The sequence below is a fragment of the Caloenas nicobarica genome, chromosome 22, assembly GCF_036013445.1.
Source record: "Caloenas nicobarica isolate bCalNic1 chromosome 22, bCalNic1.hap1, whole genome shotgun sequence".
Taxonomy (NCBI): Eukaryota; Metazoa; Chordata; class Aves; order Columbiformes; family Columbidae; genus Caloenas; species Caloenas nicobarica.
This window is the reverse complement of record NC_088266.1, coordinates 701,490-720,947: the sequence shown is the minus strand read 5'-3', so window position 1 is coordinate 720,947 and position 19,458 is coordinate 701,490. Positions and strand designations below refer to the sequence as shown.

The 19,458-nt window shown below is 51.9% G+C and overlaps 1 protein-coding gene across 1 annotated transcript in view; it reads left to right on the top strand.

Moving 5' to 3' along the window:
• EPHA8 (EPH receptor A8) overlaps positions 1 to 19,458 on the top strand; it is a 51,822-nt gene that overhangs the window by 19,708 nt on the left and 12,656 nt on the right. Inside the window, exons 3-5 of the mRNA XM_065650032.1 lie at positions 2,391 to 3,054; positions 16,992 to 17,147; positions 18,168 to 18,503. Coding sequence (XP_065506104.1) covers positions 2,391 to 3,054; positions 16,992 to 17,147; positions 18,168 to 18,503 — 1,156 coding nt within the window. The remainder of the gene's footprint in view (positions 1 to 2,390; positions 3,055 to 16,991; positions 17,148 to 18,167; positions 18,504 to 19,458) is intronic.

Below are 19,458 nucleotides of genomic sequence, written 5' to 3'. Positions count from 1 at the left end.
GCAGGAGCGTGTCCTGTGTGTCACAGCACTTTCTACAGGCTCATGTCTGTGGCTGGGGAAGCTGAGGCATAACAAGAACAGTGCTGCCGCTCACCCCTCCAGCAGAGCACACAGGCAGCCTGACCACTTCCCATGTTGTCTAGCTGAGTGCTGGGGCGCAGAGCAGATCCCCAGTGATCCTAGGACCCAGGATGAACCTAGGCATTTCTGGAATTCAGAGGATGATTTTTTTTAAAGAACCAGAAATATTTTTCTCTCCTGGCAGTGACTTGACTTTCACACCCTTTGCCACCATATTCCCCTTTCATTAAATTTTGCACTTGAAACTGCTGCCTTCTCCAGGTTGCTTTCAGCTCTTTAGGAGGGAGAAGCAGAGTTTTCTCCTAAAGGTGGGATTCTGGGGGAATTTTGAAGATGTACATCACTGAAACAGCTGCTCTGATCACTAGCAGAAGGCACAGGTTAGGGTCCTTCTAACCTTAGGGTTAGGGTCCTTCTTCCCAGGAGCTACAAGTCAAGGAGGTTAAATGAGGAAACACTTTCCCATCTGAGAGGGGAGAGGGGAGCAGGCTGTCTTAACAGATATCGCTGATAAATCTCTTTCCACTATCCCTTACTCTCTGGAGGTACAATGCCTTTCCCCAGCTGTGTCCTGTCCCTGCAGCACTGGTGGCCACACAGCGATGTTATTGGGTGCTGGTCCCAGCAGATCTGAACCCTCACTGGCTCTCACAGCTGAGCATCAGACTCCTTATCTCTGGGCTGCCGTTGGTTTTGCATCTGCAATGAAGTATGGGTCACCACTTGCATAAGAAAACACCAGTTTCACCCATCAGAACAAGCCGAGAGGCTTATTTTAAAGTATTTTCAAGGCTACTTAAAAGATCCATTTTTCTGCTCTCTGCACCACTGCTGGAGCTTTGCTTGGCTCCCCCGGCCAACACACAGACCTCCAGAGTGGGGGCTGCTCCCTGTCAGCTGCCTTTGGTGATGCAGGCAGGGCCGGCAGCCCGAGGAACGGGAGTGGTGGGGCTGTGGGGGTGATGGTTTGGCAGGCAGGACATGGAGTGCAGCAGGTGGGGTCAGGTCCTTCCCCAGCTTCTGCAAAGGCTGCGGCTGGGGCTGCCCCTCACAGCTGGACTCAGGCATGGTGGTGGGACTCGGGCATCTTCAAAGCCTGTTGCTGAGACCAGGGAAAAGTCAGAAGGTCTGAAGTCCTCCTCTGCTCCTCCTCATCCTCCTCCTCCTCCAAGAAGAATTCAGGTGTCCCAGACCCCTCCAAGTGATGGCGATGCCTGGTTTGGACAGGGACATGGGCTGAAGAAGTGTTGGGAAGCTCCCAGAGAAGGGAAGGCATGTGTGTCCCAGTGAGGGGCTGACTGGGCTGGAGAGGGTGGAAAGGAAGACACATGAGGCAAGAGTGAACCCCCAGAAGTGTCCTGTAGGTCCCAACAACTAAGTTCAACTTGTCCCTCAACTACTGAGCCATTTGTATCCAAAATTTCACTGTGTCTTCTCACTTTGCATCAGTCAAAACCACTTAGTATCCCTCCCTTGGGTGACACAAATGTCCCTGTTCCCTCCTAACTCACCCAGTGACTCCTCAGACCACCCCTCCATCACAGTGCTTCCATCTGCTTTTGCCCAGCATGCCGTCCACAAGCTCACCCTGCTGCTGCTGCTACACTGAATTTTAAACTCAGAGCTACCAAGCTCTAAACCTTAGGTTCCCAGATCCAGCCCCCAGTTCAGCTTCTCTGCTGGACTGACAACTGTGGGCTCACACTGAGGACCAGCGCTGACCTCGTCTTGCCTGGACAGAAGGGGGGTCTGTGCCCCATGGACCCCCATTCCTTGCTGGAAGTCCTGTGTTTGCAGCATGCTTCTTCTTCACTCCATGGTATGCATCCCAGAATTTATCCTCCAGCTGGAAAACAGTCCATTTAGTTTGTGCATGGAGATGGCATGAGCCAGAAGAGATCCAGGTGAACACCATGCAGGTGCCTTCCTCCTGCTGCTGTGACCAGCAGGTTGAACACCAGGAAAAGGGATTTGCAGACATGGTCTGGGGGGTTTGGAGCCCTTCAAAACACACGCTGCCATCAGTTTCTGCCATCAGATCAGCCTCTTGCAAGCATTCCCACCTGCGAACAGAGATGCACTTTGCTCACCTTCATTAGAGTGGGATGTGAGAGTTGCTACCCAGATTAGCACTGAGTAAACTCTGCTCATCAGCATTTTCCTTTGACCTGTGGTGGCAGTGATCTCTTTTCCAGATGCAGCTGCAGGAGCAGAGGGAGTTTTACATGGGGCGGGTGATGGCACAGACTCCTGCATGCCCTGTGCTCAGCTGGTGTTCGAGGATGACCTGTTCTCTCTCTGTCCTGCAGTGGGATTCGATCAATGAAATGGATGAATTTTTCAGCCCCATCCACACCTACCAGGTCTGTAATGTCATGACCCCCAACCAGAACAACTGGCTACGGACCAACTGGGTTCAACGGGACGGTGCGCGGCGGGTCTACGCAGAGATTAAATTCACGCTGCGGGACTGTAACAGCATGCCAGGCGTGCTGGGCACCTGCAAGGAGACTTTCAACCTGTACTACCTGGAATCTGACCGAGATCTGGGCACCAGCACCCGGGAGAGCCAGTTCACGAAGATCGACACCATTGCAGCTGATGAGAGCTTCACCAATGTGGACCTGGGGGTGAGGCGCCTGAAGCTGAACACGGAGGTGCGGGGCGTGGGGCCACTGAACAAGAGGGGTTTCTACTTGGCCTTCCAGGACATAGGTGCTTGCATCGCCATCGTTTCGGTGAGGGTGTACTACAAGAAGTGCCCAGCAATGGTGAGGAACCTGGCGTCCTTCTCTGAGGCTGTGACTGGGGCAGACTCGTCCTCCCTAGTGGAAGTGCGGGGAGAGTGCGTAGGCCACTCAGAGGAGAGGGACACCCCCAAAATGTACTGCAGTGCTGAGGGAGAATGGTTGGTGCCCATTGGGAAGTGCGTGTGCAGTGCTGGCTATGAAGAGCAGCGGGATTCCTGCACAGGTGAGTCTGTGCTTCTCATTCATGGTGCCTGCAAGGGGAGTGATGGCTGCAAGGGGCTCTTGCCTCTCTGGGGAAGGGCTGAGGACAGATACCTGCTCACAAAAACTTTGAAAGCCAGCCTCTGTGGAGGCCAAGCACTGTCAAGCCTTTGCTGGTCTGCTTTGTGCTTCCAAAATGTGTTGCTGGTACCACTGGGAAGCTCCTTGGAAGCTTCTATGAGCTTGACAGTGGCAGGTCTTGGTGCACAGTTCATGTCTTTGGGATGGGGGCTGGCTTTGGGATTGGGGCTGCCCTGGCTCCATCTTCCCCTACTACAGAGTGCATGGTGCAGAAATTCCAGCCCAGTGCCCCCAGCAGATCTCTTCTGTCACACTCCAGTATACGACAACTTGGCCTCTCCAAAGTGCCCCACCACCCACTTCCCTTTGCCACAGGGTTTGAAAGAGAGGAAATAAAAAAGGAAAACATCGAGCTTTTATGAAACAAGGTTATCACATCCATCCATTACCCGTCCCGGGGCTGCTGCAGAGACCTGCCGTCCGGGGGTGCCGGGAGCCTTCCTGGGGGCCCCCGGTGCTGCTGGGCAGGCGTCAGGCTGCCGACTGTACAAACTGTGATAAGGAAGCAGGGTGACCAGCAGCAGCCGTGCACCAGGCACGGGGATGTGTGTGTACAGAGCATGGTGCTCGAGTCCCCCGTGAGAGCCCACCGCACAGATTTGTTTGCTCTCGGTTTCTTTATGGGAGGTGTTTAGGGGAGCAGCACAAATAAGAGTACAGGGCTTTTGTTTGAGTTTCATGGAAACGTCAAGTGGAACATTTGTCTTAGGGACACTTGACGCAAGGTTAGGACGCCCGACACCAGGCTGGAACAGATCCAGGTGCTGTGGGGACTGCGCCAGCCCCGGGGGTCCCGAGCTATGCAGAGTGGGAAGGACAGGCAGAATAAATGCTTCTGTCAGAAAATCCTCTTGCCTGCAACCGATTGATTTGAAAGTCATCTTGGGATAGATCTGATAATTCAGAAAGGGTCTTCTTCTCCCAGGTTAAAGAGTGGGGGTGAAATGTGCATGGGACCAGTCATGTGCTGTTGTGGGAGGGAGCAGTGACAGAGGCCACCTGGATGGCTGGGTCCCAGCCCCACCACTGCAGGGAGCTGTGAGCTGGAGATATGGTCTGCCCAGGAGATCACCAGCCCAAAACCCGGAGGCAAAAGAAGGCCCTGGCATCAGTACTGTGCTCAGCTCACCTCGTTTGCCTGTTTCCTTGGACACATCTGTCTCTCTCCTGAGAGCTCATTCTCTGCCCTCCTGCCCTTTTCTGGTGGGATTGTCCCTACCCGTGAGCACAGCACAGGAGGAAATGTGTTCCAACCTGTGTCCCTACATGGAGTGGGCACAGGCAGATGGACTCAGACTCACGCTTCTCAACCTGCAATGCTCTTGGGTGAAGCTCTCCAGGGTTTGTGGCATCAGAAACAGGACAGAAATGTCACTGGGTTTTGTCCAGCCTCAGAGGGAAAGGTTCAGTGTCACCTTGCCCTTCTGCCTTCCCTGTCCCATTTATCCTCAGCAGCTGCTATCATAGCAGAGGGAGTTCGATAGCCCAGCATCAATGAGCAGGGGCAGCGCCTCCTTCCTGGCATCTCCTTTGGTGGGTGTGGAGCCGGAGTACATGTATTTACACACAAAAGCAAACAGATACAAATCTCTGATCTAAGCTTCTCGTGGTTGATTGGTGCAGAGTTCATTTTTCATGATGAAAAGTGCCTTTCTGGAATGATTTATAACCCCAGCGGACCTGTCGGAGTTGGAAATTAGCCGTTTTAATTGTCAGACAGACAAAACCAGAATTCCAGTGGCTGCTGCCCCAGCAATTTTTCATTCTCCGTTACAGGAATGAGATGATATAAATCACTCCTCGTGGCCCTAATAATCTTTCTATAAATATCAGGGAAATTCATTTTTTGCTTGGGGGAAAAAAATTAGAGAGAAGATACTTTGCCTTTATAGCAGTGTTTAAATTGTGATTCCAAATTAATTTCCTTTCACCTTTCACAGCCGGACGCCTTATTTGTCAAAGCTAAAGATGTTTGAACAGTGGAGGTTTCTCCCTCTCTTCTTTAACGTTCATTTTTCTAAGGACCTGCCAGAGTGATGGAAGACAGTTCAGGAAACCAGATCATGGCCAGAGCTGTTCCCAGCCCTTTGGAGGAGAAGGATGGCTGTTCCAGAGAGCTGAGAAGGACAGGGTGAGGTGGGACATGGTATAGGATGTGTAGGAACCTGAGGAATTTCTCTGCCTCTCATCCACTTTCCTCTCAGATGTCATCTTGGATGCCCCTTTGTTTGGGCAGGAGGAGGGTACCTGGGATCTCTGACCCCTTGCACTTACCCCCGCAGGACCTACACGTTTGATCTTGTGATGTCCTGGCGTTTGCTGTAATGAGGGGCACTTTCCATGGGATCAGGGGGATCAAATCTCAGCGCAGGGGCACTGGGTCAGGACCATGCTAAGGATAGCCTGGCATCAGATGTGTCACAGCCCTGCATTGCACAGACATCTGGCCCTTGTATCTGTGCCACCACATTTATTTTCAGAGGCACAAGACCCCTTTTCCAGCTGTAGCTGGACACGAGTGCTGCAGTGCCTTACTGGGCAGAAACCAGGTTTGAGTGTGAATTACCACTGCTGGTGCTGGGGTCCTGGGGTCTGCCAGCTCCTTGTATTCCCACCTTCTAGTCCCATGGCATCTCCTGTCACAGCTGCTCCATGGATGAAACCCCTCAGGGTCTCTCCCAGGACAGCACAGCCCTGCTGTCCCGCTCACTTGTCCCCTCCATTTTCAAGGCTCTGAAGGACTTTGCTTCCCTCACCCACGTCATCCACAGACAGCCTTGGATGTGCTGCTCTTTCCTTCTTGCAATGCATCAGTTCAGAGGAAGACGCGTTAGTATCTCTTACACACAGCAAATGGGAACCGCTCTGCCTAAATAGCAGAATAAGCCATAGCATAAGTGAAAAGGATCTGTCCCAGCAATTTGTCAGATAAGAAGACAATCAGCATAATTCACCTTATTTATATGCAGCTGCTGTCCAGGACAAATAGAGATCCATTTCAATAAGGTCAGTACAATTAGGGAAATGAGAAAGGGAGTCACTTTAATCCTGGATCTGCTTCTGTGGGAAGGGAGGAAACCCACAAGCCACCTCCTCAAACAGGCATGAGGCTGAGAGCTGGGACATGCGTACCACATCCTGTGGATGGATGGAGAAGTGGACAGAGAGGCTCAGGCAGGGAGGACAGGGGCTCTTCACCCACAGCCCTCCCACCAGCCCTGGACAGCCCCTCTTTGGGGATGGCTGCTGGGCTCCTGAGCTACTGAGGCTTTGGGGATCAACCTTTTAGGGTGGATCTGAATTATTCTTTGGGCTGTGCCTGTCACCAGCTGTCAGTGAGAAAAACTGGAAAGCTGGGATAAAATCTGTTTTGCTGACTGCAAGTTGTACATGCACTGAGTTGGTTTGGACTGTTGGTAGCAGTGTCATGGTTATGGATCATGGTGGTGCCCTCTGGGAGCTGACACAAACCCATCCAGCCACCAGCCACGGAGGTTTCCAGGAGCACGGAATCTCCCAGGAAGCGTTTTCTTTAGTGAACAAATGAAAAACGGTAAAACAGAAGGGACAGGCCCCCTTCCCTGCTGTCAGAGCGGGTGATGAGCCTTTGGCAGAGATGCAGTTCCTGAAGAGCATCTTAGTGGTATATCCATGGGTTTCCAGACTGGGACTCACTGTTTAGACATTTTTGTAAAAAGTTCGGGATCAGGCATCTCAGCCTCTGAGCGTCCTGATTGCTCTGGCTGCTTTCCCTCTGTCGTGCTTTGGGGTTTCAGCTTGGCTGTTGCCTTTGGCTGGAAAACAGTGATGAAGGAGCAACAATTAAGCAATTACTGCTCCACCAGCCCATTTGCACATGAGGACAGGTGTTTGTGGCTTGCCAGGGCTGAGTGAGAACAGCTACCAAACAGGGGTCTGATGTGTGTGGCTGAACAAGGATCTGGCCCTGGGATAGCCTTTACTCAGCTCTGCTTAAGACATAAACATGGCCTGTGTCCTCTGGACAAACAGAAGAGAGGGAGCCTGTCACTGCCTGGACCCTTCCCCATCCAGCTACCAAACTAAGGATAGATGAGAAGTGGAGAAGGACTGCTGGCCCCTCATGCATGAGTCCCTCTGCTACTGGGCTCTCTCGTGTCTCCCGTGGCACACAGCTGATGGAAATGGATCTGGAGAGTCTGGTTGGCAATCTGGAAGCCAGTTATTTTTTTTCCAGTTGGCGGGATTCATGCTGATGAACCAATAAGCACATTTAATGTACCTTAAACCTTCCTCGTGGGCAACTTTAATTGAGCAATTAAAGCACCATGGCATTGTTAATTAAGAGGAGAAAATACCCAGCTCGGTAATTATATGCTTGTGAATACAGTTTTGCACGCATGGACCTTTATGAAAAAAGTCAGTGGAGACTGGCATCCTAGCTGGCAGGGCAAGGCGGGAGCAGAGCTATAGATGTGAGAGAGAGGAAAACTCCATCCAGCTGTGCCACATCACTCATGTATCATCTAGTGGGCACAAGCCTGGCCACACAGGGTCAGGGTGAGCCTTAACATCACCAGGGGACAAAATGACACAGGGGAAGTTGTTGACAGGGCAGGACAGGTCAGAGACACAGACACCAGCTGCACTGGGCAGTGACCTGCAGCCACAGCAGCAAATCTTTTCAGCTGTGTGAACAGATGTGGTCTAGATGCTAATGTTGGAGGGAGGTCAAGGGAGGTTGTTCCTCCCCCTCTACTCTGCCCTGGTGAAGCTCCATCTGGAGTTACTGTGTCCAGTTCTGGGCTCCCCAGTTTAAGAAGGACAAGGAGTTACCAGAGAGAGTCCATCAAGAGCTACAAAGCTGCTGAGGGTTCTGGAGCATCTTTGTGCTGAGGAGAGACTGAGAGAGCTGGGGCTGTTGAGCTGGAGAAGAGAAGCTGAGAGGGATCTGATCAATGGGATCAATATCTCAGGGCGGGTGTCAGAGGATGGACCAGACTCTGTTCAGTGGTGCCCAACGCCAGGGTGAGAGGCAACGGGCACAGACTGAAACACAGGAGGCTCCATGTGAACATGAGGAGAAAGTTCTTTGCTGGGAGGTGCCAGAGCCTGGACCAGGCTGCCCAGAGCAGGTGTGGAGTCTCCTTCTCTGAGACATTCAAACCCGCCTGGACCGACCTGTGTGATCTGCTCTGGTGACCCTGCTTTAGCAGGTGGGTTGGACTGGATGATCTCCAGAGGTCACTTCAACCCAAACCAGTCTGTGATTCTCTGATTCTGTGAAGGAGAGGAAAGGTGGAGGCATGAGACCTGCTCTCCTTGGGCTTGGGCACGAGGGGACAGACCCACAGTGTGGGTGGAGATGCTACTTGCCCCTGGACCTCTGCCCAAGAAGCCCCCAGTCTGTGCTCTGGTGCTGGAGGGGTGGAGGAGCATCGGGGAGGAGGAGAGGTGTGCTACAGGGTTAAGGGAGCCCACCAGAGCCTTGCTCCATTCCCTTCTCTCCCCAAACTCCTTATCCCTTTCTAAGTCAGAGATGCTTTGAGAAGCCTCAGGCTTCTCTCCCCTTTTTTCTGCTAACAGATTTTTTCCCACCCATGTAAGAACATCACAGAGCAACCATGAGTTCCTTGTGTTATGTCTTCATGTGAAACAGCCATTACATACTGCTCGATTGGAAACAGGACACTGGTCTTGCTGACTCTAAGAAAAATCCCTTTTTCCGGGCTCTGAGTTACACAGGACCCCTAAAAATGTGCCTGAGTGTCACACTTGCCTCTGTCAGTCAGCAAACCCGGGATTTCAGTGCACCCATTAGCAGGCTGGGCTCCACCTCCCTCAGGTGCTGCCTGGAAGCATTTGTCCTATACATCAGGGTGACAGATGAATATATGTTAAAATACTGTGCCACTGCAATTCCAGACAAACATGTTGAAATATGTTTTGCATTTCTTTGCAGACCGGTGTGGATTTCAAGGAGACTTTCTATGCAAGTCCCAGCGCGCGTGTGCCAGCTCTGAGCCGCAGGCTGGGTGGCTGTGTTGCACCTCGGTGACACCTGCTCAGTGTCCCATGCCCGCTGGCAGGGCACCAGGCTGTCACACGCAGCGCCAGACCGCACCAGTGCCCTGGGTGCCCACCACTGAGGGCTTCTGCCAGGAGTTACCAAAATAAACCTTTGAAGGGCAGGAGCAGCGATAGTTTTGAAGATGTGCTATGGGAGTTATGCAAATGTGCTTTCAGTGATGCCATGCAAGAAAATCCAAGAAACATAGCAACTCACGAGATTTTCATTATTGCTTTGCAAGCCAGTCAGCCACTTTGTAAAATACAGGCAATACCAGCTAGAAAGATTATATCGCCTTCAGTTTATCCCATGCAAAGCCCCACACTCTAAAAAAATAAGAAAGAAAACAGTTTGTTTTCCAGACCACATAAGCTAGGACTGTTCAGGATCCAGATACCAGGCTTCAGATGGGAACAAACCACAAAGAAGATGTGTCAGAGCCACTAATTGCTTGCAAGGTTTGGGCTGGACATTAGGAAAAACTTCTTTCCCTGGAGGAACATCCAGCCCTGGGAAGGAATCGTTGGATTCACACTTGCCTCATACCGGTGCTTCCATTTTATAGCCCCAGACCAAGCTGATAATTAATCTGTTTGTATCCCAGGTCCACTGGGCTGTCTGTGCATGACTAACTCAGCTCAGCGAGCATGCTGGAGAAGGCAACGTGTAGGACAAGGTGATCTCAGTACGGCCAGCACCTCCTCTACCTCCAAAACCCAAGCAAGTGGCCCAATTGAATTTGCTAGGGAAAAAAAGAAAAGAAAGGAAAAAAAAAGGGGGGCTGGAGGGGAGAGGGGAAGGCAGCCTTTCCGAACACCTAAAACCATATTTTTTTCCTTGTTAGAAGCAAAGAAAAAGGACAGAGATGACTGTAGAGCTGCCCTTTCTCCACCAACAAAACGTTTTTGTGCCTGGCTTAATATCTTATTGTTTGCCACTTTCCCTCTGAGTTTGCTGTGTTTAGCCACTGACACAGATGAAGGGTGAGAATGATGCCAGGCTGGAGTTGAGGGTATTGATGGGGATGAAACAAATTCTGTTTTTTCTTGGTAGGTGTCTATAGTCCCTATAGGAACTACCAAAGAGCAGCCGGAATGTGACAGATGGATCTGGCAGCATCCAAAGACCTCCACCAGTATAGGAATGTTGTTTTGTTGGTTTTTTTTGTTTGAGCTCTTCCACAGAATTTGGCCAAGTTCACATCATGAACACTGGATGACCAGTGTGCAGGTGCTCGGGAAGCTGTTGTTGGAGAGTTTAGAAAAAGTCTGCAAGAAAGACCTGGCATTTTGCACTTGTACTCACAAAGGAGGCGGTGCCATGCGATGGCAGGCTGGGGACCTTAAATTCTCTACCAGCATATTCAGAGGCTTGGTGTGATCGCCTTGCATGGGGAAGATGCTCCTCATTCCCACAGAGCAGTAGATCTGTGGCAAAAAATTTTCTGTACTTGGCATGAGATAAACATCCCACCCATGTCACTGCTTCTTGTGTGATGACTTCTTCCCCTTCCTGAAAACAAGATGCTGCAGCTGACACTTGCCTGCACAGGAGGAAGGGATCCAAAAGCTGCTGGTGCTCAGCTGTGCGGGGGTAAGGGCTGTGCTGGCCCCTGCGATGCTCTTCTCTTGCTTCTGCTGGAGTGCTGGGCACCCTTATGCTAAAGCTCAGCCCCTGTATATATCCATAGTTATACGCACATGGTGAGAGGGCTCACAAACCCCCCAAAGCGGCATGCTGGTTCCCACAGGGGCTGGGATCAAATTCTTGGTGTTTTTTATGTCCTTTCTTTATTTATATATCTTTGATCCCTCAAACCTTGCAGCCACCTGCAGGGGTGGCTCCCATTCAGCCCCGCTCCTTCCTGAACACATTGGTTTCTGGGTTTGTCTTTGGTCTGGTGAAAGCTGTAGGATTTTTTCACAAGCCTTGGATAGTTCTATCTAAAGCCCTCTGACAAGTCTGAGTTTTGGAAACAACTTTTTTCTAATTCTAGCACTGGGCCACCTGTTTCCATCTGTCTCCTGAAAGCTGTAGCATTTCCCCAGATAAGCTTTATAAAAAACCCTTCACTCTGAGAACGTGCCAGGCTGTCTCACATATATAAGGCTGCACAGTGTCACCTCGACATCCCTCCCACAGAAGGACATCTGCACCTTTTTTAAAGGATGTAAGGAGGAAGAGCAGGGCAGAGTCAGGGGTGCTTTCAACAGAACTGATTTCCAGGCAAGAGGCAAGTCCTGCTGATTTTTGTACGGCAGCACCATGCAGAAGTCCAGTTTGGGATGCAGCCAGTCTGGACCACCATGGTTTCAGTTTGCTCAGCGCTACAAGTGGGATTACTCCACTTGGAAGAGCAAAATCCTCCTTACATAACTTGTCCTGGTGGCTGTGAAATTGGTGTGTTGAGCAAGAAGCTGTGCACGTGGGCTCTTGCTGCGTGTGCCATTTACTCACAGACTGATGTGCAGGGTTTTGCTAGATTTGCACAATCTTCATGGGTGAAAATTCCACATGTTCCTGTGTACACATGTGCAGGCACATCGCAAGAAGAGCCAGAGGCCATGAATGCATTGCAAAGAGCAAGTCTTATTTTAGTTATCTCTCTACTGGGGGATCTCTGAAGTAGCACCTGAGCTCCCAGGCAGAGGTGACACAAGCGGGGACGCAGGCGCTGGTCAGTTCAGCCCTGCTGGAAGATCACTGCGCCTGCTGAGCTCGCCTGGATTTCAAGGTTTCAGGCAGGCGCAGCCTCCCGCTCTTTCCCACAACAAAGCAGGAATCTCAGACATAGTGATAAGGTGCCTAGAGTTTCTCACAGGCCTATGTTATCTAACACAGAGGTTCTACTCATCAAGCACACAAGGTCAGTAAAACAATTAGTGTGATGTATGTGCTTTTTCGACAGACAGGTGCAAGTCACTTTGAACGTATTTACATTTAACTAACCTCCTTGCCAAATCTTCCGCTACATTCCCATACAGTTCCCCTCTCTGCAATACCCAGGGGTGTGAAGGAGTGTGAGATGGTGTGAATTGAGGGAAGAAGGGCCAAGCAGTGACGTGAGGGGGAGTCTGGGGTGGTATGAGACAAGTTCAAGTGGGTAGAGCAGTGGGATGGGTTGTAGGTAGTACTGGGCATGGGAAGGGTTGTGAGCTGTGAGAAGGGGATGCAAGGTGGGAACTGGGCTGTGTGAAGGGATGTAAGGTGGTGCTCACTGCAGGAGGTAAGGCAGGAATTGGGGGTGTGAGACAGTGCAGGAGCCAACAGCACACAAAGGATGGGCAGAGCATCAGCTGTGGGGCAATGCATGATTTGGGGAATAAGGGTTTACTTGAAAGACCCAGCCCAGCCAGCCCCCAAAACCCCCTCCAGATCACCAGCCAACCTGGGGACAGAGCCTGGGCTGACCTGGGTTTGCAGGAAAAGGAGCACAGCCTTGCAAAAACACAGGGTTTGGGGCAATGAGGCAGATGCATTTTTTTTAAAGACGTAACTGTGAACAAGATGTTGCTATTTCCATGTCTGTCATGTGGGAGCTGAGATTGGAGGTATCATGCTGAAACAAGATTGAAAGAAGCTGGGATTTTGTGTTTTAGCTTCTCCCGCAACCTGCAGAGCTCTGGGACTGGTCCCTGTCCCTGTCTGTCACAGTGGCTTGACACCCTTATTTCCAGCTCTATCTCTTCCCAGCACCACTAAAACAAAGGTAAACAGCTGCTGTTCTGGTGCTTGCTGATGCCCAGCTTTGTTGCAGGGTCAGGGGTGGGGGCAATTGGTGGCACTGGTACCACGGAGCTGCCCCATGGCACCCTCCCAACTGCACTCTCGCCCTGCCCAGACCTCATGGGCTGAGGATGAAGCTGAGAGGGTGCAACACAGGATCAATGCTCACATTTGCAGCCCCACCAGAGCAGCCCTTGGTGGTCCCTCTGGGGTCACCTGCAGAACACTAGTCCCAGATGGTGACTTCGGACTCAGAAGAACGGCTCATTCCCGGCTAACATATCCTCGACAGGTTCATCTATCATCTCCTGAGCTCTGCCAGCTTATTAGCAGATGTTGTCCTGTCCCCAGAGGATGGAGAGGGAGGGAAACAAATGGACAGAGCTACAGATGGCTGGCAGAGCCCTCCCCACACTCACAGTTTCTGAGACAAGCCTGACGCTCCGGGGCCCTGTGAGCAGGTGATGCATGCGAGAGTGGGCAGTGGGCTGGGAAAAACCCGTAAGATGTGCTGTCCAGGGATGGGGTCAGTAGCAGCCACGTGGTATTGACCCCAACAGGCTGGGGTGATAATTAGACACCAACTTATGAAATAGAGGTCTGGAGATCTGCTCTGCCAAGCACAGGTTTAGTGCTGGTTTGTGTAGGCTCTGCCTGTGACATTGGGACCAGCCAGGTGTCAGGGCTGCAAGTTCAGTGTAGATGTGCAAGGCTTGAGCTGGGCTGTGGGTGAAGGTCTTCTGCTGTCCCACGTGCACTGCAAAACCACACCATGAGATGAAACTGCAAGGACAGGCAGCCTTGGATGGGCTTTGCAAGGGGAATGGCACTTCTGTGGTAGCAGGACTTCTGGTGGTCCACAAAGAGGCAGGATCCAAGATTCTCAGACACGGAGGTATCAGCTACATAAAACAATAAGAAAAAAGGAAATCCCCACTTTCTGCAGGGCTCCTGGGAGGGTACTTGGGGCACGTGGCAGTAGCTAGTTGCAGTGAAGACAGCAGGACACTTCTGCACCTTCCTGGTGAGTGCCTTCAGATTTTCAGTGGCTTCAATGTGTGCTACGACCATGGCTGTGGAGCCCTGTAGATTTTATACCTGGTGTGCTTGACTTAATTTTTCTCATTGGCCACTTCTCCACTGGTTTGCTCTTACACACATCATTGGCCTGGAACGAAGAGCTCAATCCAGAGCAGAACATGCCTGTCACCCTGTACTGTAGGGATTTCAGATCTTGTGCAGGTTCCAAGACGGTGTCCTGCCTCCCATCCCTGTGAAAGGCTTTGCATGTGAGTCCTGCTTGCATCCAAGCAAGCACTGAGGCACACGGAGGAGTGTGACCCCATCCAGAGCAGTGCCTGCCCCAGCCACAGTCGCTCTCCAGGTCTCCTCACATGGTTGTGCTGTCCAGGTGCTGGGACGTGGCTCCCAGCGGCTCTGCCCCAGTGCACAAATTCACCTGTAATTTGTCATTTAGGATAATTTTCCCCCTGAGTGCATCTAAAATTATTGTGAATCATTGCTATAGGTAATTAACAGGGTGTTTTTTCAGCATTAAATGCTAAGTAATTGCAATTGCTTGGTGCAAATCTGCTGTGCTTCATGTTCGCATCCTTCCCACTGGCATGTCTCTCCACACCTGATATAGCACCGATTTCTCTGTCCTTAATTAAATATTGGTGAGGGGAATCACTCCAGTGCCTCTTGAATCAAGTGTCCCTGGTATCTGGTTCCTGCATCAGTAGAGATGAGGGTGGTTTGCAGGTTTAAGGGAGGGTTCACACAACAAGATGAAGGCAGGAAATCCTGGAATGCACACTGGCCAGCAGAGACCCATTGCTCAGTTCCCATCTGGTAGGCCATGTTTCTGCCCTGTCTTCATCCTTTCCCACATGGAAAAACTGGGAACTTTTATTTCTTAGAGGTTTTTCGTCCCCTCCAGCTGGCTATCTCACAAATTTGTCCCCATCTGGGAACAGGGTGTAACAGCACTTATCTCAGTCTTACACCCCAAACCAAGGGGTTGCAGACTGGAGGGTGTTGCAGCATCAGGCAGAGAGTCCCTGGCTTTCTGGCCGTGTGGCACCACGAGGACCAGTCAGCACCAGAGCTTGGTAGATGTCCCATGCTGTCCTTAGTGTGGATGCCTGGGGGCAGCAAACGTGCTCCCATTTCTGCTTCCCCTTTTTTCTCTTCTGATGCCCTTGAAGTGGTGAAAGGTGTTGAGAGTACTGAGGAACAAAGCCAGCTGTGAGCTGCTGCGATTTGCTCATGAGTCACATCTGCCTTCCCTTGCATCCCTGAGTGTGGGCATTTCTGCTCCTCGCCCTGATGCCCTTTGGGGAGCGGAAGAGCAGGAATTTAGGAACAAACTCTGGAGCTTCTGGCCTTTGTTTTTTCCAGCCTGCTGTACCAAGCTGTGGTACCAACCTGCAATACCAACATCTGTGGCACGTGCGGCACGTGTACATCCTGCTGGTGGTATTGCTCCCCTGTCTTTAAAGCAGCATTCAGTGCAAAACTGCCACAGAAGCTGGTGATGGAGCCTGAAGAAGGAGCAGAAAGCGGTGAGGGATGCAGTGTGTGGCTGGAGCACTGCCTTCAGCTGCCATTGCTGGAAGTAGCTCAGTTATAAAGAGGCCATTTTATCACCGTGCAGTGTGTGATACGTAGTATGTATGTTGGTAGCAATCAGTCCAGGGAGATCTGTGGAAAGGAAAGGAGTGTTGTTAATAAGAAAAGAAATCAGCACCTAGAAGCTGAACAAACAGACAGCAGGGAGGGACTGAGACCACCGGGGATGCTGGATCACAAACGAAATCCTTCTACATGCTTAGAAGCAAAAATTGAGGCTGTATGCAGAGCTGACCACTGGGGGTAAAGATGGGAAAATTAAGGTATTACTATATCAGTAGGGAAAAAAAGGAATGAGTCAGAGCCAGGAATAATGCTTGAATCACTGGAAGTGGTCCTAGAAGAATACGGGGACCCAGACAGAGCCTGTTTTTCCTTACTTGGAATCGAAATCTGCAAGAGAGGACAAATCCTTCCACCCGAGACAGATACCTGATGTGCCACATGTCACTCTTGAGCTAATCGATTTTCCTAATGAGAAACGAGTTGTTTGTTTGTGTGACAAATGATTCACCCGAGGGGCTGCTGGGAGAGGTGGGGGTAGGACGGAACAGACTGACGGCAGCCCCTGCGTGGGATAAGTGTGCTCCTGCTGCACAGCTCCAGCACCGGGAGGAGTCAGAACAGCTGAAGGTGGTTGTGTTGTGAGAATAAACTCAGGCTGGCTCACTTGGCCTTGCTGTCCCTCTGTGGAGAGCAGGCAGCCTGCGTGCACTGCTGGTTTGCTGCCGCATGAAACAAGAGAGGGTGTTTTCCCTTTGTTTTGTGCAAGAAAACTTGTTGCTTTGTGTAGCAGCACACCAGGGGCTTGCAAAGGGACGTGCACCATGTCCCAGCTGTGGAGCTTATAATTCTTGAAGCCACGCACATGGATGCTCTTGGTCACCTGGGCACACGCAGCATGAGTGGTGTGGCAATCACTGTGAAGTGAGGACCGTGCTGTAAATTTGTCCCATAAATGATAGTTGATGATGTGGTTTCCAGAGCTGCCTGGTTTGATCTTCGCAGCACACCCTTCCCTGGGGCCAGGCGGTGGCTCAGGGGGTGTCTGCAGTGAGGGGAGTTCTGGGCAGCGGGCACAGGTGCAAGGAGAACACCTCAAGCTTTGCGGGCAGCTCACAAACAGCAGAGGCACCCAGGTCTGCTTGTGAAACGGTGGGGAAAGGGCACCAGGATGGTAGTAAGTACTGACTGGGGGGAGAGACAAAAGCAGTTTTCACAGAACCCAGTTTCCAGCTGGGCAGCTGGAGGAGGACTCACCAGGGTGTTGGGGAGAAGGGTTGGTTTCCCATGCACTGGGATGGAGGTGAGAGTGGGGTCCAGCTCTGCACTAGTGGGATTCACCAAGCCGTGGGGTGCTCCTTGTCCAGGCGCATCCCTCTGAACTCTGCTCCTTCCCTCCTCTGCAGCCTGCCAGCTGGGATTCTACAAGTCAGCCCCCGGGGACCAGCTGTGTGCGAAGTGCCCCCTGCACAGCCACTCGGAGAGCCGGGCGGCCCGCGTGTGCCGCTGCGACAGCAGCTTCTACAGAGCAGTGCAGGACCCCCCCTCGGCTGCCTGCACACGTGAGTACCCCGGCTGTGCTGCAGCGGGCAGGTGTCACATCCTCAACACAGCAGATGCTCCAGGCTGAGCTCATCATGCACTCGTGTCTCTGTGCATGCTGCCCATGGTGCTGTAGCAGCCTCTCAACCCTATGTCTCCCTTTGGCACATGAGTTCAGACCCCATGAGCTGTGCTCCCTCACTGCCTGCTGTCTCATCCTGCTGCTTTCCAAACATCCCTGCCCAGAGTCTGCTCCCGTCCCAGGGCTCCCTCTGGCAACGGGGCAGGGTCAGACCATGGCTCTGCCGGCAAGCTTGCCTGGTCTCGCACCAGCCAGTGTGCCAGGCACTTGCTGGCTGCTTTCCTTTGCAGAAATGTGTGGGGCGATCAGCCCCTGGGAAGCCATGCATCAGCACAGTGTTGCTGCACTCTCCCTTGCTGGGGTGGGTGGCAGCACCAGGCTTTTTATATGGTTACTGCTCAGCTCTCTACAATAGGCTGCTATTAAAAGGGGACAAGAGCATCCCAGGAGGACTCTCCTCTCTGCAGTTGGTCCAGGAGGGCAGAGATGCGTGGCTGCTTGCTGCAGCCAGGCTGAAAGGCAGGTCAGCAACATCTGGCTTGTGTTTGCCTATCCATCCAGCCAGGATTGTTAACCTTCCCAGGAAATGTGAGTTTGCCCTTCCCTTTAGATGAGTAGGTTCTGCTCTCCACCCTCCAGCCCACTGACACCTTGGCTCTTTCCCCAAAAGCTTCATGCATCCCTATTGCTTCCTGCTTTCCCCAGAGCAAACATCAGCTGCCTGCCTGGCACTTAGCATCCCCATCCAGAGCATTTCATGGCATTTCACCTGTCTGTGTCTTAGCTGTCTTCTTTTTGGAGCGTTTACCCTACTGGGCAGCTCTTTCTTCCCGGTAGCATCATTTGTACATGCAGGTACTTGCTGCCCAAGGTGCATCTCTCTGTTGGTGTCATGATCTGCCAGTTCCAACACACTTCAGCATTCCTGGCTCTACCTGAACCTCTGCTTCTTCTCCAGGTCCCCCTTCTGCTCCTGTGAACCTGATCTCCAGTGTAAATGGCACCTCGGTGACACTGGAGTGGGGCCCGCCCCTGGACAAGGGGGGACGCGCTGACATTGTGTACAACGTGGTCTGCAGACGCTGCACGGGGGACGCTGGCCCGTGCGAGGCGTGTGGCAGCGGGATCCGCTTCGTGCCCCAGCAGATGAGCCTGGTGCAGGGAGCGTTGACGGTGACCAACCTCCTGGCCCACACCAACTACTCCTTTTGGGTGGAGGCCGTCAATGGCGTCTCTGACCTCAGCCTGGAGTCCAGGAGAGCCGCAGTTGCCAACATCACGACAAACCAGGCAGGTAGGAGGAGCAGACATGCCCCAGGCTTTGCCTGTGTGGGCTGCAGCGAGAGGTGTCAGGCCATGTACCACGGGTATGAGCCTCTGGGTGCAAACCCCGAGTGTTGGCAGGAGGAAATCCCCTGCGGTCAGGGTTGAGGGAAGGAAGGCAGGGTCCCAGGTGACAAGATGCCTGGGTCAAGTGAAAAACAGTTAACTTCTCTGCTTCCCATGTGGTTTTGAAGCTTCAGAACAAGAAGTCCCTCTATAGGCCAAGATGTGAGAAGTAAATAGGCATTTCACCTTCAATGCCCCTAGTAGATAACTTGAGTTTGAATATTGACATGCCGGTGTATCTGTACAAAATATTTCTATCCTAAATTAATTTTTTGTATTCAGGGCAACTATTTGTGGGGTATGTGTGCATAAGGGGGCTTGGACCCATTAAGTCTGGTTTTTTTATCTAATACAAACTTGTTTCATATGTAATGATTATGAGGAGAAACTTCTTTACTTTGAGGGTGCCAGAGCCCTGGAACAGGCTGCCCAGAGAGATTGTGAAGTCTCCTTCTCTGGAGACATTCAAAACCTGGCTGAATGCATTCCTGTGCCATCTGCTCCAGGTGAACCTGCTTTAGCAAGTGGGTTGGACTAGAGGACCTCCAGAGCTCCCTTCCAACCCCAGCCAGGCTGGGATTCTGTGACTGGCTTGGTGATGGGCATGGGACCCCCAGGAGGTGTGACCCCTATCCTCTCTGCTGCTGGAGCTGGGTTCAGGGACCTGGGGTAGGCTGGAGACAAGCTGCTGCTCAAGGCTGCTCTTACTCTTCTCTAGTTCATGGTATCCTTGTTCATCTTCTTCTCCCCCCGCTTCAGCCTGCAGCTGCTGGTGGAGGCTCCTTTTCTGCAGGAGACAGAGGGCACGGAGAACAGTTGTTTGTTGACAGGAACACTAAGTAGAGCATGAATCTTTCAGG